The sequence below is a fragment of the Emydura macquarii genome, unplaced genomic scaffold (genome assembly GCF_026122565.2).
Source record: "Emydura macquarii macquarii isolate MOO-44397 ecotype Brisbane River unplaced genomic scaffold, CSIRO-AGI_Emac_v2 contig_450, whole genome shotgun sequence".
In the NCBI taxonomy this organism is placed as follows: Eukaryota; Metazoa; Chordata; order Testudines; family Chelidae; genus Emydura; species Emydura macquarii.
In genome coordinates, this window is record NW_027130587.1 from 1,276,653 (window position 1) to 1,304,485 (window position 27,833).

At 62.9% G+C, this 27,833-nt stretch overlaps 1 protein-coding gene and 1 long non-coding RNA gene across 3 annotated transcripts; one reads left to right on the forward strand and one right to left on the reverse strand.

Annotated features, from left to right (window-relative positions):
- The first annotated feature begins 1,863 nt into the window (after positions 1 to 1,863).
- On the forward strand, positions 1,864 to 27,231 carry LIMK1 (LIM domain kinase 1). 2 transcript variants are annotated; one of them, XM_067537733.1, is made up of 16 exons: positions 1,864 to 2,080; positions 5,212 to 5,308; positions 14,638 to 14,776; positions 17,595 to 17,704; positions 18,400 to 18,606; positions 19,341 to 19,446; positions 19,532 to 19,716; positions 19,848 to 20,031; positions 20,499 to 20,585; positions 22,981 to 23,112; positions 23,390 to 23,449; positions 24,027 to 24,092; positions 24,330 to 24,486; positions 24,689 to 24,744; positions 24,897 to 25,054; positions 25,435 to 27,231. In XM_067537733.1, the coding sequence occupies exons 1-16, from the start codon at positions 2,023 to 2,025 to the stop codon at positions 25,595 to 25,597; spliced, it is 1,965 nt and encodes a 654-aa protein (XP_067393834.1). In that variant the 5' UTR covers positions 1,864 to 2,022; the 3' UTR covers positions 25,598 to 27,231. The 2 variants fall into 2 exon arrangements, with proteins under 2 accessions (XP_067393834.1, XP_067393835.1); XM_067537734.1 differs by lacking the exons at positions 1,864 to 2,080; positions 5,212 to 5,308 and adding an exon at positions 7,306 to 7,377.
- Positions 6,801 to 8,606, reverse strand: LOC137146470 (uncharacterized). The gene is made up of 2 exons (XR_010917955.1): positions 8,280 to 8,606; positions 6,801 to 7,158 (listed from the first exon to the last, which is right to left on the reverse strand). It is a non-coding gene; the product is annotated as an uncharacterized lncRNA (long non-coding RNA).
- Positions 27,232 to 27,833: the final 602 nt, after the last annotated feature.

Consider the following 27,833-nt stretch of genomic DNA (forward strand, 5'->3'; position numbering starts at 1 on the left):
AGAAAGAGAAGGTTAAGGAGTGACTCGATCATAGTCTGCAAACCCCTACATGGGGAGCAAATGTGTAACAATGGGTTCTTCAATCCAGTAGAGGAAGATCTAACATGATCCAATGGCTGGAAGTTGCAGCTAGACAAATTCACCCTGGAAATAAGGTGTACATTTTTAACAGAGAGAGAGTAATTAACCATTCGAACACCTTACCAAGGGTCATGGTAGGTTCTCTGTCACTGACCATTTTTAATCAAGATTGGCTGTTTGTCTAAGAGATCTGCTCTAGGAATCATGTTGGGGAATTTCCATGGCCTGTATCACACAAGTCAGACGAGAACTCGATGGTCACAACAGTCCTGTCTGGCCTTGAAGTGGATGTTTTTCCAGAAGATCTGCCCTAGAATCATGTGGGGCAGTTCTCTGGCCCGTGTTTCACAAGAGGTCAGATTACATGATTGCAATGGTCCCTTCTTGAGAACCTATGAATCTGTGCTCCGGGGATAACAGCGCTGCCCGCCACCCCGGGCCGTTGGAAGGATAAATACATTGCAGATTGTGGGGTGCTCTGATATGAAGGCGACAGGCGCCATGTCAGTACCTAGGTTAGTGACTAACGCTAGTCATGGCCCAAGATTTTAAGGGCAGAAGGGGCCATCAGATCATCTCGCCTGCCCCACGGTACCAACGCCTCAGGACTTGGCCAAACCACGGCAGATTTTCACTGGGATCCATGGTAGCCTCACTCCTCCCTTGCTAAACGCAACTTCCTGCCTCCACCCAGGGCAGCCCGAGGGTGGTTTAAAAACGTGACCCTTGTTCGATAAAGGGGGCTGGGCCCTGGTTTCTCCTCCTCCCACCCCACACGCTGAACCGTTTCCCCTTCTCAGCCAGAGTCCAGGTGCAGAACCGTCCTGCCCAAGGGGAAACGTGATGGAGAGTCAGACTTTGCTCAGGCACAGACGTGCAGCAAGTTAACAAAAGGGGGTTTCCATCAAGCTCTTCATTCTCCTGGGGGGGAGGGGGCTGAGCTCAGAAGAAGAGTCGGGCGGGGGGGCAGCTCAGAAGACGACCGTGCTGTTTCCCTCTAGTGTAAGCAGGCAAACCAGGGATGTGCGAAATGGGGCCAGGAGCCAGCCGCTGTTACCCTTTCAGCAGAGGGCTGTGGGCAGGACACAGGAGCCCTTGGAAGCATCTGAGCAAGGGGGATTGGAACGGGAAGCTGAGGCGACCTCCCCTCTGGCTGCAGCTGGCCCCCAGCTGCCAGGGAAGCCGGTTTGGTCCCGCTAGTGCTGCAGGCCAGGAGAGGCAGAGTGACCCGTGCTGAATGCGGGGCCGGCTCTGCGCTTGAGGGGCACACTCCCTGCGAGGCCCAGCGTTCCCGCCTCTCCGCAGGGCAGGACGGAGAAGGGCAGGGCTGCCTAAACGGGGACCCCCTGCTCCCCTTTCTCCTGACAGCGGGACTGGCACAACCCCGGCTGCGGAGTCAGGCTCTGGCTGGGACCGTCAGCGGCCTGGGCTGGAGACCTGCAGAGCGGGCCCGACTCCCGCCAATGGCAGGGAAAGGAGCCGAGCCGCCCAGGGGGGGTCAGGATGCCATGCCCAGCCGGGTGGGCCCCAGGGAGACAAGGGACAAGGGGTGTGTGTGTGGGGGGTGTTATGGGACCCGCGTCTGTGGGCGGGAGAGGCGCTGGAGCTGCACAGAGGGTCCAGAACCGCCCTGGGGGGTCACTGCTCAGGGAGGGGGGGTGGGAGGTCTGCTGCCCCCTGCCCTGCCCGCAGCCTGCCCCTCTGCTGCCCCCTCGCTCCTGCCCCAGCCCCACCTCCGCTGGGGGCGGGGGCAGCGGGCCCGGCTGCTTCGTCCGTCCGTCCGTCCGTCAGTCCCTGCCTGGCTGCCGCTTTCCCAGGGACGCTGTGCGGTCGGCCAGCCCCCGGCTCGGCTCGGCTCCTCCCGCCCGCAGCCCGCAGCGCTCGCGGCCCTGCCCCGCTCGCGGCCGGCCGGCAGGGCGCAGGGAGCCGGGCGCGGCGCGGATGAGGTTGATGTTACTCTGCTGCACCTGGAGGGACGAGCCTATGGGAGAGGACGAAGGTGGGTGCCGGGGCCGGGCCGGGGCCGGGCCGCGCCGCAGATGCCGGCTGCTCGGCAGGGACGGGGGGGCTCCGCCCCGGGGAGCCGCTTCTCCGCCCCGGCCCTGGGCGGCTGGCCGCGCCCCCTCGCCGCCGGCCTGGCCCCGCTCCGGCCACGGGAGCCCCCCGGGCAGCGCTGGGAGCCGGGCTCCTGGCTTCCCTGCCCCGATCAGCCGGGGGCTCGCCGGGTGACCTTGAGCCGATGGCCGGCCCCGGGTGCGAGGGGACGGACGGACGGACGGACGGACAAGGCAGCCCGTGCCCGGCGCTGGCCGAGTCACCCTGGCCGGGCAGGTGCAGCGGGCTCGCCCCATCCCGCCTGCTCCGTGCCAGGCCGGCCCTTTGTGCGGCAGCAGCCGGGCACCCTCCCCACGGAGGCCTCGGCCCCTGCCCCTCTGCAGGCAGCCCACAGCGGGCGGCTGGTCGCCAGCCCCTCGCCCTGGGCCGGAGAGCCGCAGCCCACGGCCCCTTCCTCCCACACGCAGGCCGCGGAGCCACCGCCGGGGCCGGGTTCGGGTCCGGCTGGCTGCTGCCAGGGGCCCCTCAGTCCTGCTCCGTCGGGATCGGTCCTTCTGCGGGGGGAGCTGCCCCCATGCCCCTGATCCCTGCCTGGGCTGCGGTTCCCATGTTCCCCAGCACAGGGAGAGGGACCTGGGGCCGCTGAAATGCAAAAACCTGCCCCCCCCCAGTAAACCCCCCCCCCCACTTCTAGTGTCTCCAGGGAGAAGACTGATAATACCCGGTCCTGCCTGACATCACACAAGGGGGGTCCCTGAATCGGGACCTGGTCGCAGAAACGTGTCAGGTTTGCGGTCCCGGGTAGCCAGGTATTAATGCAAATCTTTAGACCCATGGAAAAAATAATCCACAAAAAACCGGCCAGGGGGGAACCGTGACCAGAGCCCACGGCTTTCAGGAGACGCATGTGGGGCAGGAGCTTTCTACGTCCCTGCTTCTGTTCTTAGGGGCAGCTGTGGCCTTTCTCTGGCCCTCTGGGGGGTCACCGAAACTGTCCCATCAAAAGTCCCCAACTCCCCAAGGCCCCCCACTCCCAGCCCCCCCCGACTCTTCCCACTCCCAGCCCCCTGCGAGGCCATTTGTCAGCCCCTCGGTGTCCCTGCAGACTGGCCCTGACTGCTGGGGCTCATCATTTCAGGGCATGGCCTGACACAGCTGGGCCTGGCTCCCCATAAAGCAGGAGGGGGGCCTGGCCTAGACGGTGAACGGCTCCCTCTCGTCCTGGCTGCCCTGTCTCCCAGGCCAGCCCATGGCCCCCTCCGTGCCCGCCTATCACCTTACTGCCGCCAGCGGCTCTGCTTTCACCCCCCGCGGAGCCAGCTCCCTGCCCCCTGCACAGACTCAGCTCTCAGGGCTCCTCTCACCTGCCGGCTGGGGAGCCGGGACCCCAGGACCCCCGACACCCCTGCACGCACAGCCTGCTTAGGGGCCACGCTGGCAGACTGGTTTGGTCCCCTCACCTTCCGGGGAGCAAACTTCTCCTCGGCCCCCCACGTCCCTGGACGGCCCCCGCTTCTCACCCCCCCACACCTTGCCCTCCCCTCCCCCCACACCTCGCTCACCCCTCCTCTCCCCACACATCTGGTCCCCCCCCCACCTCCTTACCGCCCCACACCTCTCCCTGCTCTCTTCCCACCATCCTCGCCCCCCCACCTCATCTTACCCTCCCCCCCACTCCTCACCCTGCACACCTTGCCCTCTCCTCCCCCCACATGCCTCTACCCCCACACCTCACCCTCCCCTCCCCCCACACTCCACACCTTGTCCTCCCCTCCTCCCACTTTTCACCCCACACATCTGGTCCTCCCCTCCCCCACCTCCTCACACCTCATCCTACCTTGCCCCCACACTCCTCACCCCTGCGCACCTCCGCCTTCCTTCCCCCCCATGCACTTTGCTCTTCCCCTCCAGGGCGAGTCACCTGCCCCACAGCATCTTCCCCACAACCTTCCCGCCCCCCTCCTGCACTGCTCAGGGCCAACAGGGCTCCCCACCACCGCCTTCCCCAGGCCAGCCGCCGCCTCCGCTGCCCTCTCCCCTCAGCCCTGGCACTGGCCCAGGGCCCCTGGGCTGAGTCTGCCCCATGCCCCCCTCCTGCCCCTGCCGGTCAGAGGGGACAGAGCGGCCGTCAGTGGGCATGTAGGGCAGTGCTGGCACTGCCAGGGAGCCCCACCACGGCCCCAAGCTGGCCAAGGCCCAGTGCCTATCACCCTGCCAGGGCCTGGGCCCCGATCAGCCCTGCCCTGCCAGCACAGGCTGTGAGCAGCGGGCGGGGGACCTGCCCCTGTTGTAGAAAGCAGCAGAGGGGAGCTACACGCACCCTGCACTGTGTGCACCTCCTCCAGGCCAGCGGCCAGGCTCCATCGGGGTCCGGAGATGCAGGGTCAGGGTCAGCGAGGGTCCCAGTGGAGAGGGGGATCGGGGCCAGTGCAGTTCTGGTGTCAGGTGTTGCAGTGACAGGCTGGCGGGTGTGTGTGTGTGGGGGGGAAGGGGGGCCGTGTCACTGTGAGTCCCTGTGATGGGGGGAGGAGGTTCAGCGTTACTGTGGGTCCTGGTGATGGGCAGGTGGGGGTGGGGGCGGGTGAGTGCAGGTCCTGTGGGGGAGGGGATGGTCATGGTGGCAGGCTGGCTGGGGCTCTAGGTGTGAGGGGAGGTGTTCCTGCTCTGTAGCGGTTCCCGCCCTCCTCGCACAGGGGCCTGTGGGACTAACTGTACGCCCAGTTCCGGTGCCATCCCCCCCGGCTTGCTGCATGCCATGGCACAGCCTGCCAGGCAGTTGCCTCATCACATTCCTCCTTCACTGATGAGGAAACTGAGGCACAGAGCAGGCAGAGGGTGTGTTCTAGTCCCCTTGAGTCAGGAGTCCCTTGCCCTGCCCTGCCCCTTTACCACCAGCTTCCCCTGCCATTCATCTCTCTCTCCATAGTTGCCCTCATGCATGCCGTTGCCACGGGTGCGGTGCTGGGCTCCTGCGGGAGAAGGGCCCTTGGGGCTCCTCAAGCCAGACTGGCCCTGCCGGAGCTGGCTACGCCCTCGCACGGGGTGTGACAGCCTGTGCCTTTTCTGTGCCTGCAGGAAGCGACCTGCCTGTCTGTGCAAGCTGTGGCCATAGTATCTACGATGGGCAATACCTCCAGGCCCTGAACGCCGACTGGCATGCCGACTGCTTCAGGTAGGAGCCATGTGGCCCGCACCCCCCTGCGCCGGGCCTGCCAGGCCTGGCCAAGACTGGAAGTCTAGAGACAGACATTGGTGTCACCTCCCGCTCAGGGCTGCAAGATGGCAGCGTGAGTACACACACACACACACACGCATTGTCCTGCACACACTAACACAACGCCCTGGGCTAAGGGCCCTGGTCCCAGCCAGCCGTTAGACTTGGGGTGAGGCATTCCCCGGGTGGGCGAGAGTTCTCCCCACAGCCCAGTACAGCCATGCTGGGGAAGGTGATCTGGGGCCACCCAAATGTTACTGGGACAGTTGGGCCTCTCTGTGTGCCAATGCTTGCTGCTAGGGACCTGCCTGCTACTCTGCTGCAGTTCCAGCCTCTCCCAGCAGGGGCGCTGTAGGGAGTGGGGCAGGAGTGCTGGCTGTGGGGGAGCTCCAAGCTGTGTGTGTTGTGTGGGAGGGAGAGCATGGCACCCTTAATTGTTGTTCGGGTGATGACTATTTGTGTTACCGTAGCACTCAGCAGCGCGAGGTGGCCCGGGACCCCTTTGCGCTCGGTGCTATACACACACAACAAAAAGCTGTCCCCTTGGTCCGTCCCCGTTGGTGCTGCTGGAGACGCCTGGGGCCTGGTGATGTCAGCACGGAGCCCGTCTGGGAGTGACCCAGATTCCGTGGGAAGTTGGGCTGCTCTCTGCGCTCCCCGGCCCCCTGCGCTACTGCAACTGGGCAGCCATTAATAGCAGCAGCAGCTGGAGAGCATGTGAACAGGCCATCTGCTCCTCATTAGCCTGTGCGCCTGCTACGCCGGAGCCAGTGGGGAGGGGTGAGCCGTGCATCCTGTACATTGGAGTCCCCAGAGCGGGGCGGGGGAGAGGGGTCTGCCAGGCTTACTGGGGCCAGGACAGAGCCGAATCCCCTGTGCCCAGACTAGGGGGCCATCGGGTGTTTCTCCTGCAGTCTGATGGGGGGAGGGTAGGAGGGACATGGGAGGGGGCAGGTGGTTGGGGGTGCCCCCCTCGTGTTGTCCCCAGTGAGCTGGGTTGGACGGCCCAGAGGTTAATGCCGGCAGCTGCATGGAAGCTTTGTTGACTTCAGCGTTCCCAGCCACCGAATCGCTGGTAGCACCAGTGCAACCCTTCCCAGATACCAAGGCCGGGTCTGGCACCCAGCAAGGCTGTTGGAGCTGGGAAAGCCCAGTTCCCTAGGGGTGCATGCGCCGGTACCTGCCTCTCTGCACTTGGCAGGTGCGCACTTGTGCATCTGCATCCCAGAGGGTGTGCAGGCCTCTGCAGGGATGCAGCAAACGGGATTGAGTGCGCTGGCAGGGACGCCGTGAGTTTGTGGGCGGCAGTGTTGGAAGGCAGGGCATGTTGCGTGCACAGCGCCATTGCAAACGGGGGCAGAGAATGCGGGATTGCGTGTATGAGCGGCAGGAGGCCCACGTCCATGTGGACAGTGGAGCTGCATGCGGCGGTGGTGATGCTGAGCGTGGAACAGTGGGAATGCCATGCGGGTGGGCCGGCCTCACGTTTGCAGGAGTGTGCCAGCGGTGCCATGGCACAGCCCTGGGGAGGGCAGGCCGGGAGAGCGAGCCCAGGGGATGGGCAGCAACGGCCCGTGCGGTGCAGGCTGCCGGCTGTCACTGAGGAAGTGCTGTCCCTGCGTGATTACAACTCGGTTTCCTGGTTTCCTTTCCTCCGCTGGCTGTAGTCTGGGGGCGGGGAGAAGGGTGAGCCAGTGTCTCTCGCTGAGGCCAGAGCTGTGGGGAGCAGGCTGGGGTGGAGGGGATGATGTCATGGGTTCCTGGTCCCTCCTCTGCATCTCACTTAGGCGTCCGGCTCTTTGAAGCGTCTGTAGGAATTAGAAGCCACAGGAGTGTGTGCAGGGTCCCCCCCGGCCAGCTGAGGAAGGTGCCCCCCTCCCGCGGCTGAGCGTGGGGCCCCACCATCCCAGCAGGGGCAGTGAGGGCTGCCCTCTAGGCAGGGGCTCTGCAGCCCCTGACACAGATCTGGTTCGGAGGATGCTGACTGCTGTGCTCAAGAAAAGCTGCTTCCTGAGCGGCGGAGCCAAGTAAGTGTGAGTGCACGGTGGGGACGGCTCTGGCTCACACCTGAGCCTCTGTCGTGGCTGGGGGTAGCGCATTCACCATGGGCCAATTTGTGGTGGAGGCCAGGACAGCACCCTGGGGTCCCAGCCCAGGACACGGATGGAGGGAAGGCAGCAATTCCAAAGAAAAGGAGTGTGCCGGGAGCCATTCTGCCAAGGAAATAGAAACTGAGGCAGGAAATGCTCCCTCCTCTCACAACCAGCCCTCTAGCCTAGGGGCCACTGTCCCCATAGGTCTCTCCCCACAGCCGGCTCCCTTAGCTGCTCTCTGCTTCTCCCACACCCGCCCTGTGAGCAGGCAGCTGAGGCCAGACCAGCCAGGGGAGGTGGAGGAGCTGCTCAGGGTGGGGTTGATGGTGAGATTCTAGTGAAAATAACCCGCTGGGGGCTGCGGCTGGAGCAGGAATTTGATCTCTCGGTGACTAGACGAATCTTCCGCTTGTTGCAGCCTTTGGTGCCTTGTTAATCGCTTGGTAAAATGTCCGGCTGCTTTTTGTGTGAAATACCCCCCGCCCAGTAGCTCAGGAACTGAAAAAAACCCGTCAGCTCAAAAGTTTGCAGCTTTTTTAAGCTGAAGGACTATTCTGGGCGTGTGTCATCACCCTTTTGCATATGGGGAACCTGAGACACCAGTAGAGGAAGTGACTTATCTGGGTGGGGGAGGGACACTGGGGTCTACTGGATTGAGCAAGGGTGGGAAATCAGGTAAGTGAGCTGGGGGGGTGGGGGTGGTATCTTCTTCCTCTTGCTGACTTTGGCCAAGTGGACACCCTGCACCCTTGCCAGTGGGAATGCCAGGGTTGATCCAGGGCAGGTGGGGCTGCCTGCTATGAGCAGGGTTAAGGGTCGCACCAGAAGCTGCTTACCATCACTGCTCCCTCCGGCAGAGCTGCCCTGGAGCTAGACCAAAGGTCTTCACGGCCCCCTCTCCTGCAAGGGCTGCGAGAACCCAAGCTGCAGGCTCCTGGCCAGCAGGAGCAGAGGATGCTGCGTTCAGTGACCCAGCCACTGCACCCCTCCCAGGACCAGGGCTCATCCCCAAAGGTCTTTGAATGAGTCAGCTCTAAGCGTGGAAATCCCTGCAGCCTGGCAAACCTCCCCTTTACAGCTGCACGGTGCGTGTGTGTCAGCGTGCACACGCGTGTGCATCCGTGTCTGTGCATGCACGAGTGCCTGTGTGTGCACCAGCCCTAGCTGGGAACTTGCCACATCCACTGCTCCTAGCCGGGGGGTGGGGGGTGGGGGGAAGGCAGGGCGGCCGAACGCTGCCACACCAGGTGCCCCGGCAGGGCTGCCCCCAGCCCGGGGCCAGGAGGGGCGGCGAGCGCGTGCCCCGCAGGGGGCTGCAGGCCTGGCTCGCGCTGTGCCCAGCGGCCCGGTGCAGCGGGACCAAGGCCGCTCCCCCGCCAGCGCCGCGAGGGTTAACCCAGCCGGGCTGTGCCCGGACGCGCAGCGTCATTGGCCGGCGTCCTCCCGGGAGAGTTTGAGTGAAGCAATCGGCTTCCCTCCCAAGGTGACGTAATGGGGCTGCCGGGGAATGACATCATCGCTGATTGACATGCCGCCCACGTGCAGCCGAGCGGGGAGGAGGGGGCTGCAGAGCGCTCACCCCCACCCCCACCCATGCCCTCACTCCATCTCCGCCCCGCCCCCCCTCCAGCCCCACACTGACACCCCCACCCCTCCCCCACTCTCCAGCCCCACCTCCACCCCCTTCCAGCCCCACCTTCCTGCCCCCCCCTCTCCATACCCCACCCCCTCACTCCAGCCCCACACTGACACCCTTCCCCCACTCTCCATACCCCACCCCCTCACTCCAGCCCCACACTGACACCCTTCCCCCACTCTCCATACCCCACCCCTCACTCTCCAGCCCCACCCCTCACTCTCCAGCCCCACCTTCCTGCCCCCATCTCCATACCCCACCCCCTCACTCCAGCCCCACACTAACACCCCCACCCTTCTCCCTCCCCTCACTCCAGCCCCACACTGACACCCCAACCCCTCTCCCTCCCCTCACTCTCCATACCCCACCCCCCGAACTCCAGCCCCACACTGACACCCCCACCCCCTCCCCGTCTCTCCATACCCCCCACTCCAGCCCCACACTGACGCTCCAAGGCTCACACTGCAGCCCCCACTCCTAGCTGCACAAGGACATCCCAGCCCCACTCTCTCCATAGCTCATGGTCCCTACCCCACACTCCTCTCATGAACACCCTGCATTCTGCCCGCCACACGCTCCCCACTTCTCTGCACGCATCTTTTCTACCAGGTATGTAAAAAGTGAGCTTCCCCCCAGCAGTGCCCTGCCGGTGCCAGCCGGGACTCCAAAGCTGTGAGCTTCCCCCCAGCAGTGCCCTGCCAGAGCACAGGGGCTGTCGTGAATTGCACTGGGTCTGTGTGTGCGGTGCAGTCCCCTGGTGGCTGTTGGGGCTGACTCTCCAGCGAGCCCAGTGCCTGCTAGCAGGTGGCTGCCCGTCTCCCCTATGGAGAATGGAGACCTGCCGACCGAGCACAGCAGCTGGGGCCTCCCCCCGGGACAGGGGCGGTCATGGGGAGCAGAGGTTTTCCACTTGCCCCCAAGCAGCTGGAAAGCGGTGTGACGGGCGCCGTGTGAGTGAGAGCGGCTGTGCCAGGGCTAAGGACGCATTGCCGGGGAGCTGCACGTCTGCCGAGCGGCTGGTTTGCTGCCTTCCCAAGTTCCAGGCCTGCGGGGGCGCAGCCCAGACAGGGGGAAGGACAAGTGTGAGCTCATCCTGTAACGCAGCTGGTACAGTGTGAGGGTGTCCCTTGCTGAGCACGGTCTGAACCGGGCAGATCTGTGCTGCAGTGTGAATGAAGATGATCTACAGAGCACAGGTGTGTCTGCACGTCCGACGCTACAGCGGTGCAGCTACACCGTCGCGCTTCAGTGTCGACACTGCCTATGTTGCCGGGAGGGATTCTGCCGTTGGCATAGGCAATCCACCTCCTCGGGCGGCGGCAGTGAGATCCCTGGAAGCATTCTCCTCCCTACCTAGCACTGTCTAGTCCAGGGGTGAGGGGGTATAGCTGTGTCTTTCAAGGGTGCGCATTTTCCACACCTCGGCGAGACGTAGCTACCCCGATGTCAATTCCTAGTGTAGACCAGGCCTAAGATGCCAGGATTGTCACCTGTCCGTGTGTCACTCTGAAGCCTGGAATCAGCGTGAAGCAATGAAAACAGCTACAGCCATGACTGAGGGCTCTTCTTGTTTAGACTGTCACCGAGTTCGGTCACCCTGGGGATTCACAGTCTGTTACCATCCAGTTTTTAAGTTCTCAGCCACTGCCACTTTACCAGTTACTTCCGTGTGGTGTCCAGCCGCAGGAAGGCATGCCGAGGGTGCGTCGACCCTCAGGGCTGGTCTACACTAACAGCGCTACCTCGGTGCGGCTGCACCACTGTCGCACGTCTGGCGAAGACGCTTTATGCCGACGGGAGAGAGATCTCCTGTCGGCGCGATAAATCCACCTCTGCAAGCGGCAGTAGCTGTGTCGGCGGGGGAAGCTCTCCTGCTGACATAGCGCTGTGCACACCAGTGCTTAGGTCGGTGTAACTTATGTCGTGCAGCGGGGCGGCTTATTCACCCCCCCAAGTGACACAAGTTTTACTGACTTAACCTGCAGTGTAGACAAGCCCTTCAAATGCTGCAGCAGCACAGCTGTAGCGCTTCAGAGAAGATACCACCTGTGCCGAGGGGAGTTCTCCCGTGGGTGTAGGTTCTCCATCTCCCAGAGAGGCGGTAGCTAGGTTGACAGAAGGATTCTGCTGTCGAACTCGCACTGTCTGCCCCAGGGTTTCCATTGTACAGCTACATCTCTTGGGAGCGTGGACTTTTCACACCCCTGAGATATGTAGCTAAACCAACATAAATTCCTAGCATAGACTGGGCCCACGAGTCCTAGACCGCGTGATATCCGAGATAACTCAGCCAGTCACCACCCTAACTCTGCAGCTAATCTGCATTGATTGGATGATGGAGGCAGCACAGATGGGGATTACTCAGCCCGGCTGCCACACTCATGCCCCAGGCTGAGCTCCCAGCTATGCTACAACTAACACACGAGGGATGCGAGTGTGGCTGGGCTGGGCTGCAGCTGTCCTGCTGTGGTCCCACTTCCCTCTGGGGCAGGTCCCAGGCTGTGGCTGGACAGCATGTGGTGTGTGCAAATCAATTGCTGCATTGCGGCCTGCATGCAAACAGGAAGTGATTCTGCGAGACTGCTTCCTTTTCTCCCCAGGCAAGAGCAACTAGAGACTCAAACACAGCCGGTGCCTTCCCACTGCCTGTATCCCTCCACGCAGTGGTCCCACAGCTGGGAACTGACCTCCAAGGGACGGCTCCATCAGCCGTGGGCCAGGCTGGACTTAGAGGGGACAGGACACAATTCGAGACTAACAGCGGTCCCGTGAGCTACGGAGCTAGGACACAATTAGACAGCAGGGGAAGCTATGTGAACTGCAGAGGCAGGACAGAATTAGAAATGAGGGTGTCTGGGTGAGTCATGGGTGGGGTGGAATTGGAGGGGGGTGTCGGTGTGAGTCATGGGGGTGGGATGGAACTGGAGGGGGGGTGTCGGTGTGAGTCATGGGGGGTGGGATGGAACTGGAGGGGGGGTGTGGGTGTGAGTCATGGGGTGGGACGGACATAGAGACTGCACGTGGGGAGGAATCCTGGGACTGGGGCCTGGGATCTAAAAGCCCGCTGGGTTGAGCAGACGGGAACTGGCTAGCCGTCTTGTGATCCATGCCCCATTGGCCGGGAAGCCAGCGTGGCCCCGGCACCACTGGTGTGAACAGCCTGGGTGGGACCGAGCGGCTGTGAGTCACCTCGCTGCCGGTGCCGAGGCTGGCGAGCTCTGTACCGGCTGACTCGCGCTCACCCAGCGAGCGGGGCTCTCATCTCATGATCAGAGGACCTGGATTGCCACACGCTCGGGCCTGCTGCCATAGGCACGGTCAGGGACAGGAAATGGCCCTGGGTGGTTCCTGCAGCTTCTCCCACGGCCTTGCCGGCGCAGGGGGGCGATGGCTTTCTCCCAGACGCTCCCCCCAACGGCAGCGGGTGGCTGTGGTGCTGTAAGTGCTGATAACCCGGCCATCGCAGCCCTGCCTGCCGGCTGGGGCCACCCCCTGCGGAGCCGAGTCCTGCAGCAGGGCTGCCCCTGGACATGTGCTGGAGCCTTTGGCTCCATCTGCATTACGAGCCTGCCCACAGACCCAGAGGGGTTAGACGCCAGGTGACCTGCCCCCAGCGCAGGCGCCGGTAACACAGAGGTCACCCAGCTGCAGTGGTTTTGATCGCTCTGGGTATGTCTACACTGCAGTTAGCCGCCGGCTGCTGTGCCTGCTGGTTCGGGCTTGTGGGACTTGGGCTGGGATCCGGGCTCTAGGACCCTGCGCGATGGGAGGATCTCCGAGCCTGACCTCGGACACCTGTACCACAAGTAAACAGCTCTGCCAGCCTGGATCAGCAGGCAGGGGCCAGCCGCCGGTGACTAACTGCAGTGTAGACGTGCTCAGAGTGTGAACGTCTGCGCCGCGGGCTGTAACGTCGCCTCTCCCAGCAGCCCACGGCAGTCCCTCTGCCCGGGGAGCGACAGTCCCACGCTCTCTCAATGGGCACCTTAGGGGGCGCAGCTCAGAGGGGCCCACACAGGTGGGGTCAGGGTTCAAGAGTTCCCCAGCTGTGCACACGCTGTCAGGCCCCAGCCTGGACTCACGTCAGCTGCGGGTCACCCACAGCAGAGAGCAGGGTGAGAGTCAGGGCAGAACAGCCCTGGGCCGGCAGGAGCCTGGGGCTGCCACCGAGAAGGGCACGGAGCCCGCTGGGCACGGGGCACACAGCTGTGCGGGCAGCGTGGGTGGGAGCTGTCTTGAGGGCAGCAGGAGCCCTTGGCACTGGGACGCTGTCTGTTCTTCACTCTCCAAAGGGGGGCTGAGCATCACAGGGGCAGTTACGGGATGGGGGAGGGGCTGAGCGTTGCTGGGGCAGTTACAGGATGGGGGAGGGGCTGAGCATCACAGGGGCAGTTACAGGATGGGGGAGGGGCTGAGCATCACAGGGGCAGTTACAGGATGGGGGAGGGGCTGAGCATCACAGGGGCAGTTACAGGATTCTGAGCATCACAGGGGCAGTTACAGGATGGGGGGGGGCTGAGCATCACAGGGGCAGTTACAGGATGGGGGAGGGGCTGAGCATTGCTGGGGCAGTTACAGGATGGGGGAGGGTCTGAGCGTTGCTGGGGCAGTTACAGGATGGGGGAGGGGCTGAGCGTCGCTGGGGCAGTTACAGGACGGGGGAGGGGCTGAGCATCGCTGGGGCAGTTACAGGATGGGGGAGGGGCTGAGCGTTAACCCTTGCTGTACTATTTGAGCACCAGGATGTGCCGCTGAAAGCCCTTCCCCGCAGCCTCAGGGGAGGAGCTACTGGAGCTGGACTCAGCTAATTAGGGGGGACAACTTAACTCTTGCTGTGCTGGGAGGCAGCGCGAGCCTCCTGCTAGGGCAGGCCAGGGGAAAGGAGGCGGACAAGCAGGCCTGTGGGGAGGCCAGCAGGCAGTGGGTGCAGTCTGGGCTGGAGGGCAGGCGAAGCAGGCTAGCCCAGTGCGTGCCTGGTGCAATTCCCCTGGACTCCCTTGGCCGGCAGCAGGGCCGTGGGAAGGGCTGGGGCTGGTGGAGGGTGCAGTTCTGGTGGCAGTGGGGGGTGAGGCGGGTAGGGTCCCAGGGGCTGTGGGTCGCTGTGCACTTGCCTGCAGCTGCCGGGTTGCAGTGGCAGTGTGGGTAGTGCAGGTGTGTGAGGAGGGGCGCTTGCGCTGGGTGCGGGGTGGCAGCAGACCCCAGCAGGGCCATGGACGAGGGACAGGGCATCTCAGCTCGGGGGGCAGCCCCCATGCTTGGAGCACGGTAGCCAGGCCTCTCCAGTGGGGCTCACAGCCAGGGGCTGGGGCTGGAGACGGCCGCTGATGTGCGAGGTTTCCTCTGCAAGGGCCCAGAGCCCAGCCCCGCTGCCCTTTGGGGAAGTGGCCACGGGTCTGGAAGCGCCCAGCCCCACGGCGCTGCAGCCCTGCTGCGGCAGTGCAGGGGGAGCGGGGCTCGGGGGCCAGGCCCGCGTGGTGCCCTCGTTCGGATCTCGCTGGGCCATGCACAGGCTCTCCCGAGGGCTGTGCCGTCTGTGAGCCGATCTCTTGCTGCTGCAGGTGCTGTGAGTGCGGGGCCTTGCTGTCCCACCAGTACTACGAGAAGGATGGGCGCCTCTACTGCAAGAAGGACTACTGGGCCCGGTTCGGGGAGCTGTGCCACGGCTGCTCGGAGCAGATCACCAAGGGGCTGGTCATGGTAAGTACCATTCGCCAGCACAGGCGTGTTTGCCCCTGCGAGCAGCAGCAGCTTCTCGTTCTGAACATGTGCGCACCTAAGGAACGGCTTAAAGTGCGGGGCAGAGGGCCGTGCGGCCAGCCCAACCCGGGCATGCTCAGAGCCCCGCCTGGCCGTTGCCCTGCACCGTGTGCAGTCATTTACCCCAGGGCCAAGGGGGCTGAGGATGGGGGAGCGCTGCCCAGCCAGACCGGCACAATAGGCAGGCTAGCAGAGACTCAGGCCCAGGGCTCCTTGGGTGCTGGGGTTTCCCAGAAACCCGGTGGTCTTGTGGGTAGCAGTGACAGGACTTCCCCAGCCCAGCCTGTGTGCTGGGCAGCGTGGGACATCACCCGGGGCTCAAACCTAGATGTGGGCGGTGCTAGCTGGTGTCATCTAGAGATGAGGTCATTGGAAAGGGGACAGTTTCCAGCAGTGGGCGAGTCTGTTGCACACACAGCACAGAGCCTGTCACACTCGCCCAGCACCATGGTAGGAGAAGCCAGGCTCATGCACCAGCAGGGGAACCGGTACAGCATCGTGCTCCAGGTAAGGGCCAGGCCGGGAGCTGCAGCCGCAGTCCGCGAAGGGGAGGGCCAGCAGGGACACTGCTTTCCCGCAGTCGGGGCCCCCTCGGCGGGTGAAGCTGGAGCCCCCTCGGCCGTCAGAGTCGAGATTTGAGGGCTTTTTCGGGTCATGCTTATGTCATTTGATTTTGGATGAAAACTTGGAGCCTCAGACTTCTTACCTGAGGCAGAGAGGTGGAGCTTAGCCGGGGAGCTGGGGGATGAGCTGGGTGCACCCCCATCGCAGACCGGGGGTCAGGAGTGATACCCAGTGAGAATGCAGTGGAGTCACTGCTGGAGTGAGGGAAGATCCGGCTCCAGGAGCTAACGGGACACGGTCACATTCGAAGCGTACATTTTCAGATTGACAGCTCCTCTCTGGTCCTGGGGAGCCCCAGGATGACAGCGCCGGCTGCTTCACCTCCCCATCCGGGACTCACTCTGCATCTCGGCAGTGTGGAGCGGCTGAGGCCTCTCGCGTCTCTTTGCGTGGTGGGCGCTCCATGGGGAGCGATTTGGTTCCGGTTTTACTGGCACACTCCCAACCTTCCCCGTGTGAGCAGCTGTGCGAGTCAGCGCTGTGCTGGGCTGCCGGGGATCTTAGCCTGCCCAGTCGAATGCTGGGTTTGTAGAGCTCCTCCCCAGCAGACGCGGATGGGGCCTCTGACACTGAGCCCGGGGTCCCCCCATGGCAGACTTGCCTCCGGGCTCGAGTCTCTTTCCGAGCCCTGGAGCTTGAGCACAGAGAGGGGAAGCCCGGGAGCCTCCTACAAGCCCGGGTGGAGCAGGCTGTCCCAGGAGAGCCCGTCCCCGGGAATTCACCCCGAAAAGCCGTGTTCGGTCCGGCCAGCCAAGCTTCCAGGCAGCCCTGCCTCTGCACTTCCCCCTCCGTCGCCCCCCTGCAGTACTGCAGTCAAGTGCTGTGGTTACCACAGCTGGGAAAGCCCAGGCTGGGCAAACCAGCCATGTGACTGTGCAGAGCGCAGGGCAGCTTCCTCTTGTTTACAAGCACGGGGCGGGCGGGGCGGGGCGGAGTGGGGGGGGCTCTTTACCACTCCAGCCATGATCAGCACCCTGCTCTGGGAGCTTGGCTCCTGGATGGAAGAGCCTCCTTGGGTCCCATCCAGGCCATGCCTGCAGAGCCAGGGCCGCTCTGTCCAGCCCACCTCTAAGTGTTCACCTGGGCCCCCTTCCCCGGGGCGCCAAGAGCTCTCACCCTCTGCAGCCTTGGCCTGGGGGGCAGGAACATTTTTCTTGACTAAATTGAATACAGTGATTCCTCATGGACCCTGGCTAAGTAGCTCCTCTCCCTGCGGAGGCTTGGAAGGACCTTGGACGGCGCTGTCCCTGTCCCCCAGTTGTCCCTTGGCCATGCCAGATGGCTCCAGCTCCCTGAATCTCCTTTCAGTGGGGCTCCCTCCAGCCCGGGGATCCTGTCTGGCTTTTCTCTCTGCTGAGTGATCCTGGCTCCGTCTCCCCAAGCAGCAGAGAAGGGCTGGTCCCCTCCCTGCTAGGACATGAGGCCATTGTGTGGGCAGCCCAGAGTCCCCCTCCATGCCCCCTCACATGCGGATTCCTGCCTGGCTGGCTCCCCTCCCTCCCCCTCGCTGTCTGACTGCGGGCTGAGCTCCCAGCACGTGCCAGTGAGAGGCAGAGACTCCTGCAGGGGGCAGGGACCCTGGTGCAACCCCTGAGAAGGGAAGGACTCGGGGAAGCCTGGGTTCAGAGCCTGGCACAGGGCTGCAACTTGTGCCCCAGAGGCGAATGAGGAGTAGTGGGGCAGAGCACTGCCTGGGCCAGGCCTGCTCCAGCCGCCTCCTGCCAGGCGTCAGCTGGCGGAGCTAGCTCCTCTCCTACCACACCCTACCGCTGTGCTCTATGCTGGTGCCATGGGGCCGTATGGCCCCAGGGAATGGGGCGCGCAGGCAGAGGACCGGAGAGGTTCTAGCACAGGGCAGCCGGGAAGTGGATCTTGCCAGTGGCCCCATGAGGGGGGCCCGAGCTCAGGCTGCTGGGGTCAGAGCAGGGATGCAGGAGGCGACTCCTGCCTCGCCCCATCGCTGGCCTAGCTGGGGCTGCAGCTGCCCCCTTTCCCCAGGAGCCCGGCCCGGTGCCCGGCCAGCGTGCATGCTCAGGCCAGCGGAGGAAGGCTCTCTCAGTCCCGGGCGAGGGAGGCGGGTGGTGAGGGGAGGATTGGGCAGGACGCTCAGCCCTGGCTCTCCATCTCCTGGCAGGTGGCTGGGGAGCAGAAATACCACCCGGAGTGCTTCAGCTGCCTCAGCTGCCGGGCCTTCATCGGAGACGGCGACACCTACGCGCTCGTGGAGCGCTCCAAGCTCTACTGGTACGTGGGGCTGGGGTCACGTTCCCCCCCTTTCCCCCCTGGGGCCAGGGTCACGGTCCCTGCCCCTCCCTCCCCAGCCAGGCTCATGCCCCGTGCAGGGCTGCAGTTACACCCACAGGGCCACCAGACACAGAGCAGTGGCAACAATTCCAGGGGCTACCAGAGTAGTGGCCAATGGGCTGATCCATTCTGGTGGGGGGTGGGGGAGTACTGGAGTAGTGGCCAATGGGCTGATCCATTCCGGCAGCCCTCAAGGGGCTGATTCGGGCCATCCTGTGTCGTCGCTCGGCTAACTCTGGGGATTGCTATGGCCCCACTCTGCTCTCCGTCCCTGGGCCCGGGCCCAGCGCAGCCCCCTGGCCGCAGTGCGGAGAGCGGTGCTCACTACAGCCCAGCCCTGGCCCTTTGCAGGATGGGGGCTCAGCCAGCCCCCAGCACGGCCTGGGACAGGCCCCCTGGTCTGCGGGTGCCAGAGCCCCAGGCTGGGCGTCGCTCTCGGGACATGGGAGATGGGCCCCAGCCCGCTGCTCACTGCCTGTCCTGGACGGGCCGTTCCCCTCCATGGGCCAGCGCCTGGGGCCCCCTTGCCGTGAGCCCAGCCGCACAGGAAAACTGCGAACAAACCCTCATGGCTTCTCTCCCGCCCGCCCTGCTGTGTCTCTGCCACGCTGCACCCCTGTGCGCTTCCCTCGCAGCGGGCACTGTTATTACCAGATGGTGGTGACCCCGGTGATAGAGCAGATCCTGCCGGACTCTCCGGGCTCCCGCATCCCGCACACCGTCACGCTGGTGTCCATCCCGGCCTGCAGCGACGGGAAGCGAGGCTTCTCCGTGTCCATCGACCAGCACTGCAGCTCCCAGGGCTGTGGCTCAGAGCATTCGCACACGGTCCGGGTCCGAGAGTACGTACCGGCCCCGGGAGGAGGGGGCCATGCTCTAGCGCCGGGGGGCGGCGGGGTACTGCACAGGTAGTAGGCTTGGGGCTAGTCGGCACGGCTCTGCCCTGTTGCAATGGGAGCCAATTCTCATGGCTCTGCACGGGGAGGAGGCCCAAGAGCCCTGCAGACTGAATACCCCCCTCCCCACCCTGCAGCCGGGACCTGGTGGGAGTTCATGTCCCCTCGAGAGCCGGCAAGCAGGGGCCCAAGCAGAGCCCCCTGTAATGGGAGCTGCGTGTGGGGCACTGAACCCTCGCCAACCCTGTGCCTGAAGGCCACCGAGCAGCTGAGAACAGGGGAGAATCCTGCCCTCCCCACTGAGAACGGGAGAATCCCCTGCCCCCAGGTGGGGTGGAGGACACAGGAGCTGCTGGGGCTGGGGATGCATGGGCCCGTCTCCTGAAGGGGTGGCTGAGGCTGGGACGTGAGCCTGTGGTGCTGTGCACAGGCGGCAGGGGCAGGCAAGGGAGCCCATGAGCCCGTGGGGCTCTCTTGGGTGGGGGGTGACCCGGTGTCATTTTGTGTGCGGGGAGGGGCACCGGTGCCTGCTCTCTCCCTGCAGATGAGGCCCGGATGCCTCCTCGCTGTGCGTGGGTGGGGACGCCTTGGAGCCAGGGGGCTGTGGGTGGGGCCCCCATGAGCCTGTCACGGCACAGGGGTGGCGGGAGTTCACTGTGCCGTGTGTGCTCTGCCCCCAGAGTGGACCCTGAGTGCATCAGCCCCGACATGAAGAACTCCATCCACGTTGGGGACCGTATCCTGGAGATCAACGGCACCCCCATCAGGCACGTTCCGCTGGACGAGGTACGCACCCCCTCACCCTCTCCCGCCCGGGGCCCGGGGCAGCAGCTACGCAGGAGCCTGAGTGTGTCACCTCTGTGCCTTGCAGATTGACCTGCTGATCCAGGAGACCAGCCGCCTCCTCCAGCTGACCATCGAACACGACCCCCACGAGGTGGGGGCCCGGGAGTCGGCGCTGGAGAGCAGCCCCCTGTCCAACCTGCACAGCCCCCAGCGCTCCCCGGCCTGCACGCCCTGTGGCGAGGCCGGCGCCATGCGCCAGCGGACAGTCACGTAAGGACGGCGCCCACAAGCGTCCCCATCACGCTGCTGGGCGGGAGGAGGGCGGGTCGGGGGATGAGAGCCCCTGGTGGGATAGAAGCGGGGCCCAGCTGACTGGTTGCATGCTTTGCCCTGCTCTGTAGGAGAAGCTGCAGCATCGACAAGTCCCCGGGCTCCAGCTCCATGGGCTCCCCGGCCTCCCAGCGCAAGGACATCAGCCGCTCCGAGTCGCTCCGCGTCGTCTCCCGCATGCACCGCATCTTCCGTCCCTCGGACTTGATCCACGGCGAGGTGCTGGGAAAGGGCTGCTTTGGACAGGCCATCAAGGTACCGCCCGCCCAGCTCGGGCCTCTGCTGGCCCCCCACATCCAGGCCTGCCCTCTGGCGCTAGGTGGGTCTCATCCACCCAGGAGCCATGGGTATTCCAGCCCCCTCCCCTACCACATTGGCCAGGAGCTCTGCTCCCTGGGGACCCACTCAGCTGAGAAACCAGGAGAGCAGGGCCACGCCCCCCAGGCCACGGTCAGGCAAACCCATCCCCAGCCCAGGACTGGTTAAACCCCTGTGTCATCCATGGACTCAGCTCCCTCGTTGCCCCATTATCCTGCACCCCTCTCCCCATGGGAGGTGGGTCTCCCAGTCGCTGCCATAGAGAGGGGAGGGCTCTGCCCAACTCCACCTTCCACTGCAGCTTGACCCTGGCCTGGGCCTTGCCCCCCACCTGAGAAGAGCTCCTTGCCGCAGCGAGCTGCCGGGTGTGGCTGCTCCCCCAACGCCCTGCCCCTCTCTGCCAGGTGACGCACCGGGAGACAGGTGAGGTGATGGTCATGAAGGAACTGATCCGCTTTGATGAAGATACCCAGAGGGCATTCCTCAAAGAGGTAAGCCCACCCTGCTTTCTGCCCCTGGGGGGAGGGACATGGGGCCCTGATCTCACTCCAGCCTTGCCCAGACCCATCCCCACACCCTGAGCCATCCCAGCTCACCCTACACCCTGAACCTCATCTGTCCTGACCTACCCCAGCCTCTGCCCTCTCCTACTTCTCAAGGCTTCAGGAAGGCTTTTGATAATGTCTCAACAGACCTTCTCATGAGCAAACTAGGGATATATAGCCTAGACAAAGCTGCTGTGAGGTGGGTGCCCAGGTGGCTGGAAAACGGTACTCAGAGAGTAGTTATCTGTGGCTCACAGTCATGCTGGAAGGGCATGTCGAGTGGGGTCCCACAGGGGCAGTTCTGGGTGCAGTTCTGTTTAATATCTTCATCCGTGATTTGGATAACGGCAGAGAGAGCACACGTACAAAGTTTGCAGACAACACTTTGGAGGACAGGATTAGAATTGAAAACGATCCTGACAAACTGGAGAACTGGTTTGAAATAAATAGGATTAAATTCAATAAGGACAAATTCAAAGTCCTCTGCTCAGGAAGGAATAATCAATTGCACAGGTACAAAATGAAAACTGCCTAGGAAGGAGAACTGCAGAAAGGGATCTGGGGATTACCTTGGCTCAGGAATGAAATATGAGTCAACAGTGTAACACTGTTGCAAAAAATCATTCTGGGCTGCATTAGCAGGAGTGTTGGAAGCAAGACATGAGAAGTAATTCTTCTGCTCTGTTCCGCACTGACTAGGCCTCAGCTGGAGAATTGTGTCCAGCTGTGGGCACTGCATTTCGGGAAAGATGTGGACAATTTGGAGAAAGTCCAAAGGAGAGCAACGAAAATGATTAAAGGTCTAGAAAACATGACCTCTGAGGAAAGATTGAAAAATTGGGGTTTGTTTAGTCTGGAGAAGAGAAGTCTGCGGGGGGACATGAGAACAGTCTCCAAGTACCTAAAAGGTTGTTATAAGGAGGAGGGAGATAAATTGTTCTTTTTAACCGCCGAGGATAAGACAAGAAGCAATGGGCTTAAATTGCTGCAAGGGAGACTTAGGTAAGACGTCAGGAAAAGCTTCCTAACTGCAGGGTAGACAAGCAGAAACTACCTGGGGCAGTTGTGGAACCCCTGTTGTTGGAGCTTTTGAGAACAGGTTAGACAAACAGACAAACAGGTTAGACAAACAGCTGTCCGGGCGCAGGGGGCTGGACTGGATGACCTCTCGAGGTTCCTTCCAGCCCGACATTTCTATGGTTCTCAGGGAACGCAGCAAGGGAAGGGCTCTTTCTCAGAAAGATGCTGCTGCTCTACTCCCACCCTGCCCCTATGGCCTCCCTTGGCTGTTTTCGGCTACTCACTTTGTGACCCCATCTCAAAATGTAACTGTAAACGGGGAATTGTCATCGAGCGGGAGTTTCTCCAGTGCGGGGATCGGTTCTTGGCCATCGGCTATTTGACATATTTATTAGCGACCTGGAAGAAAACATGAAACCATCACTGATAAAGTTTGCAGAGGACACAAAAATTGGGGGAGTGGTAATTAATGAAGAGGACCAGTCACTGATACCGAGATGTGGATCGCTTGGTAAACTGGGCACAGCAAAGCAAACAAATGTGTGCTTTAATACAGCTCAGTGTAAACGTATATGTCTAGGAACAAAGCATGTTAGCCACGCTGCCTTGGGAAGCAGGGACTCTGAAATGATGTGGGGGTTGTGGTGGATAATCAGCTGAACCTGAGCTCCCAGTGCAACCCTGTGGCCAAAAGAGCTAATGCGATCCTGGGATGCATAAATGGGAATCTCAAGTAGGAGCAGAGAGGTTACTTTACCTCTGTATTTGGCACTGGTGCGACTGCTGCTGGAATCCTGTGTCCGCTTTTGGTGTCCATAATTCATGAAGGATGTTGGTAAACTGGAGAGGGGTCAGAGAGAAACCACGAGAATGATTAAAGGATGGGAAAACCTGCTTTATCGTGATTGACTCCAGCAGCTTGATCTGTTTAGCCTAAGAAAGAGAAGGTGAAGGGGTGACTTGATCACAGTCTACAAGTACCTACATGGGGAACAGAAATTTGATAACAGAGGTTCCTCAATCTAGCAGACAAAGGTCTAACGAGCCAGTGGCTGGAAGCTGCCGCTGGACAGGTTAGATTAGAAATAAGGTGTGGTTTTTTTAACAGTGAGAATAATTAACCATAGGAACAACTTCCAAGGATTGTGCTGGGTTCTGTTTTAAATCAAATGGGATGTTTTTCTGAAAGCTCTGCCCTGGGAATGATTTGGGGGCAGTTCTCCGGCCTGTATTATCCAGGGAGTCAGACTAGATGGTCACAATGGCCCCTTCTGGCCCTGGGATCCATGCAACGATGCACATGGTGCTTTGGTTCCCGCAGGTGAAAGTGATGAGGTGCCTCGAGCACCCCAACGTGCTGAAGTTTATCGGGGTGCTGTACAAAGACAAGAGGTTGAATTTCATCACCGAATACATCAAGGGGGGGACCCTCCGAAGCATCATAAAGAGCATGGTGAGCAGGGGAGCTGTTCTTCCCTCAGGGGCTCGGGCGTGACGGGGGGGTGGGACGGGGGCAGACTTGGACGTTATGACGCTGTTGGTAGAACACGGGTCACTGGGTGACTGGGGCGTGCCCACGGGTCACTCCCAGGGCAGAGGTGGCTGAGCCGTGCCCGGGCGAGCTGTCACTGAGTGCTCCTGGGTAGGCCACGAACCGTGGCCCTGTAGCTTCTCCAGGACAGGGCATCAGCCAAGCAGCCCTTTCCTCACCTCTCACCTTCCATGCACAGGACAGCCAGTGCCCATGGAGCCAACGCGTGAGCTTTGCCAAGGACATTGCATCGGGCATGGTGAGTGGAGGGGTCTCAACAGAGGTGGGGCCGGGGGCCGGGGCAGTCTACTCCTGTGGGAGGGTTTGCTGTGCACGTACACACCTGGGTTACTGGTGGCGGGTGATGGGACACTCCATACAAAGGTACAAGAGTGGATGCATGCGAGGGTGCTGTCAGTATTAGTGCTGTGCGAGTCTATAGATGCTGTGCATGTACGGGCGGGGTGCTGTGCGGGTGTTTGTGGGGCGTTGCTCTGCATGTACAGGCGGGGCGCTGTGCGGGTGTTTGTGGGGTGTTGTGCATGTACAGGCGGGGTGCTGTGCGGGTGTTTGTGGGGGTGTTGCTGTGCATGTACAGGCGGGGTGCTGTGCGGGTGTTTGTGGGGTGTTGCTGTGCATGTACGGGCTTGGTGCCATACGCATGGATTGCGGGCCGGGGTGCTGCCCCCATGCAGGCGGGTGCAGTGCGTTGGTGCCGTTCTGACCCCAGTCCTTGTTTCCCCCAGGCCTACCTGCACTGCCTACAGGCGTGGTGCCATGTGCAGGCGGGTGCAGTGAGTTGGTGCCGTTCTGACTCCAGTCCTTGTTTCCCCCAGGCCTACCTGCACTCCATGAACATCATCCATCGCGACCTCAACTCTCACAACTGCCTGGTGCGGGAGGTAAGTGCTGCCGTCTGTCGAGCCTGGACCCCATCGCGGTCTCTGCTCTGAGCCCTGGGCCTGGGCTGGTAGCAGGACAGCCGGCTGGCAGCCGTGGCTGACGGACCAGGCTGGTGACCGGAGGGGGCTGATTCCAGCCTCGGCATTGCCGGCTCTTCTAGCACAGATGGCTGCAAGCAGCCGCCTTCCCCTTTGCCCGACCGCCGCGTGACCTGTACCCATCTCTGCCCCGCTCAGAACAAGAGCGTGGTGGTGGCCGACTTCGGGCTGGCCCGGCTCATGGTGGATGAAAAGAACCAGCCGGATCAGCTGAAGACCCTGAAGAAGCCAGACCGCAAGAAGCGCTACACGGTGGTGGGGAACCCCTACTGGATGGCCCCGGAGATGATCAACGGTGAGCAGAGGCTGGCAGCGGGGTGTGGGGGGAAGCGCCAGGCCCGGCCCAGCCAGGGTGTCACGGGGGTATGCAGCCGGGGGGCACTTCCGTGGCCTGGGGCAGTTCTGGGTCTGCCTGTCCTCACGCTGCGAGAGGGCGTGTAAGAGGGAGGGGGAAGCAAGGCCAGGTGGGGGCTGACCCGGCTCCTCTCTCCCCGCAGGCAGGAGCTACGACGAGAAAGTCGACGTCTTCTCATTTGGCATCGTCCTGTGCGAGGCAAGTGTCTTCCCAGGAACTCGGAGTTGGTGCCCGGCCCCTCTTCCGCCCCCTGCCCAGCCCCACCCGCTCCTGGGTCCCTGTGGCCCTGGCTGCCTGGACGTAGCCGTGCTGGGCCCCGCTCCTAACCCCTGTGCTCCCCCCAACCCCAGATCATCGGTCGGGTCAGCGCTGACCCTGACTACCTGCCCAGGACCATGGACTTCGGCCTCAACGTGCGAGGCTTCCTGGAACGGTACTGCCCCCCCGCCTGCCCCCCGAGCTTCTTCCCCGTCGCCGTGTGCTGCTGTGACCTGGACCCTGAGAAGAGGTGAGCGGGGGGGCCCTGGGAGCGAGTGTGGGGAATGTAAAGGGGTGGCTGGTCCCAGCAGGGGCGAGCTCCCGGCTGACAGCACCAGAGACGCTGGGCTGAGGGAACAATGCCCCTACCCCCTGCAGAGCGGGCTCTCCCCTGGGGCTGGGCCGGGCCAGCTGTGGGGGGTCTCTGACCCTTGTGCTGAGCTCAGACCGGGTGAGGAGAGGTCTGACCCCTGCGCTCAGGTGATAGTGGAGGGGGGCTGACCTCAGGGTCTGACTCTTGCACCCAGGGTGCTGCGGGGGGTGAGTTGGGGGGGGTCTGAGCCCCGCGCTGAGGGGGCTGCGGGGTTGCCCTCACACTCAGGGTCTAAGCTGGCTTCTCCCCCCCCCCAGGCCCTCCTTCCCCAGGCTGGAGCAGTGGCTGGAGGCGCTGCGCATGCACCTGGAGATCCACCTGCCGCTGAGCTCGCAGCTGGAGCGGCTGGAGCAGGCCTTCTGGGAGTCGCACCGGCGGGGCGAGGGCGGGCTGCCCCTGCACCCCGAGGTCCCCGACTGAGCGCCGGCCGGCCAGCGCGCCATGTACATAGGCAGCACCGAGCCCCCGGCGGGGGGGTGAGAGCCCTCCACGTGCCCCTCCCTTGTCTCCTGGGGCCTCACACTCACAGCGCATGGTGAGCACAGCCCGGGGCACACACTGCCCCCCGCCTGCCCCCCGCCTGCCCCAGGGCTGGATCTCTGGGGCGCCTCAGCATCAGCCGCAGGCCAGGCCAGTTGTGTTGCTTCCCTTGCTGTGTCTGCCGTTCAGTCCCGCCGGGGAGCCAGCCCTCCCTGCCCACTGCACTTTCCCCAGCACCCTGCCCACGTCCCCGCGGGCGGGGAGCCGCCTGCCGCTCTCTGGTCTGCAGCGAGCGCCACCCTGACTGCACACAGCGCCTCGCCCTGCAGAGCCTGCAGCCGGGGAGGGGTCCCCTCAGCACACTGGGGGCGCGGCGGGCTGCCTCTGCATCCCAGTGGACGCTAGCTGGGTCCAAGACGGGGACCTGGGCCCTCCAGTACTGGGGAGCATGCCCCAGAGGGGTCTGATCCTGGGCCCGTTCCTGCCCTGTGGCAGGCTGCTGGGGCACGCCACCACCTCTGGTCTCCCCTGGCACATCTCTTGTTAAACGTCTTTCCCAGCTCTGCTCAGTGGCATCGCCGCTCTGCTCCCCTGGTGTGCTGGGCTGTGCAGAAGACAGAGCCCCTCCCTTTGGCGTGCTCCCCTCTCTGGGATGTGTTGGGCATCGCCCGGGCCGGCGCAGTCCCTGCTTCGGTGCTCACTAGGCGTCTGCCTGAGGTCACCGATGCAGAGTCCGAGCCGGAGGGACCAGGGAGCCCTCCTGGCTAACAGGCTGTAGGATAATTCCACGTCGCACTGTGGCGAGTGGGAGCGTTCTCTGCAGGGAGTGGACCGGACTGACGCAGTGCCTGTGGCGTGCGTGTACCCTCTGTGTGTGCGTAGCGGTGTCTTGCCTGGTGTGTGGATGCCGGGGTGGGTGTGAGAGAGTGAGCGCAGGATGTGTGCCCCTCTCCCTGCACACGGCTGGAGTGTCTCTCTCCCTCAGCGTATCTGCGCAGCGATGTGCATGTCTCTCTTGCAGTGCATGTGACTCCTGCTCCCTGCACATGCCTGCTAACGTGTGTCCCTCTGCGGGGGGTGTGCGCCTCGGCCCCCCTGCACCTGTCACAAGCTCGGGTCTCCATTTTCTGAACCGGGAGGGGCTGGTTTCATTTCCTTTCCCACCCACTACAAAGGCTCCGCGAGGGGACCGCTGACCCCTTGTGTGCTGCGGGAGCCACCCAGCCCCGTGCGGGCTCTCTGTGGGAAAGCGCTGGCAGAGGGGTTCTGGTCCGGAGGATGCCCCCCCGCTGGTTTTTGCAGTGCGGTGCTGTTCATGCTACGTTTATTCAGGTTCATTTTCTGTAATATATTTAAAGAGAAGAGTTTGTATTATTTTTTCATATGGCCGCCATGGCGATTTGGAGTTTGCCATTGTCGCTCTGCCTCAGTTCTGCTTACGGGAAGTATTCAAACTGTGAAGCGTCTCTGCGCACTTTTACCTGGAAGGAAAACCCACGTCCTCGGAGGCGGGAAGGAGACGTCTCAAACTGTGATGTAACAAGTCATGACTCAATAAATCCTGTCCTTCCCTGCTCGGTTTGCCGTGGCCTGCTCGGGAAACGCTTGCTCAGCACAGCGGGGCCCTGCCCTGCTTTGCCGCCACCCCTCGGGGGCGTGGTTCAGGCCACGACACAACAGCCCCCTCCATGGGGCATGTGTCCCAGGGCTGTCGGGGCTGCTCCTCTCTCTCAAGCAGCATCAGCTTCTGGGCTGTGTCGGTTTGAGTACACGGGTCAGCAGCAGGGAGTCCGGGCTCACTGGACAGTCCCAGGCGGTGGGGGGCGGTACCCAGCAGAGCCCCTATGCCTGATATTGGCCAGGAGTCACTGTTTGTACATGGTGACCCCACAGCCTTAGTGTGGGGGAGGGCTGGGGGAGAGACCGGGCTGAATAGCAAAGCCTTAAACCCGCTCTCCACCGCGGCTGCCTGTGCTCGGTTCTGCCAGGTTTCTCTCCCTCTCTCTCAGAGGAGCCGGGCAGGGGATGGTGGAGGTAGAGGCCTGACTACCTGCTCCTATAGACCTGCCGCTCTTTGCCTGAGCTGTGAGAGCAGCAGGCAGCCCAGGGAAGGCAGGAGGGCTGGCTCTCTTGGGCCATGCTGGTCCTGCTGACTTATACCTGTTTAATTTATCGA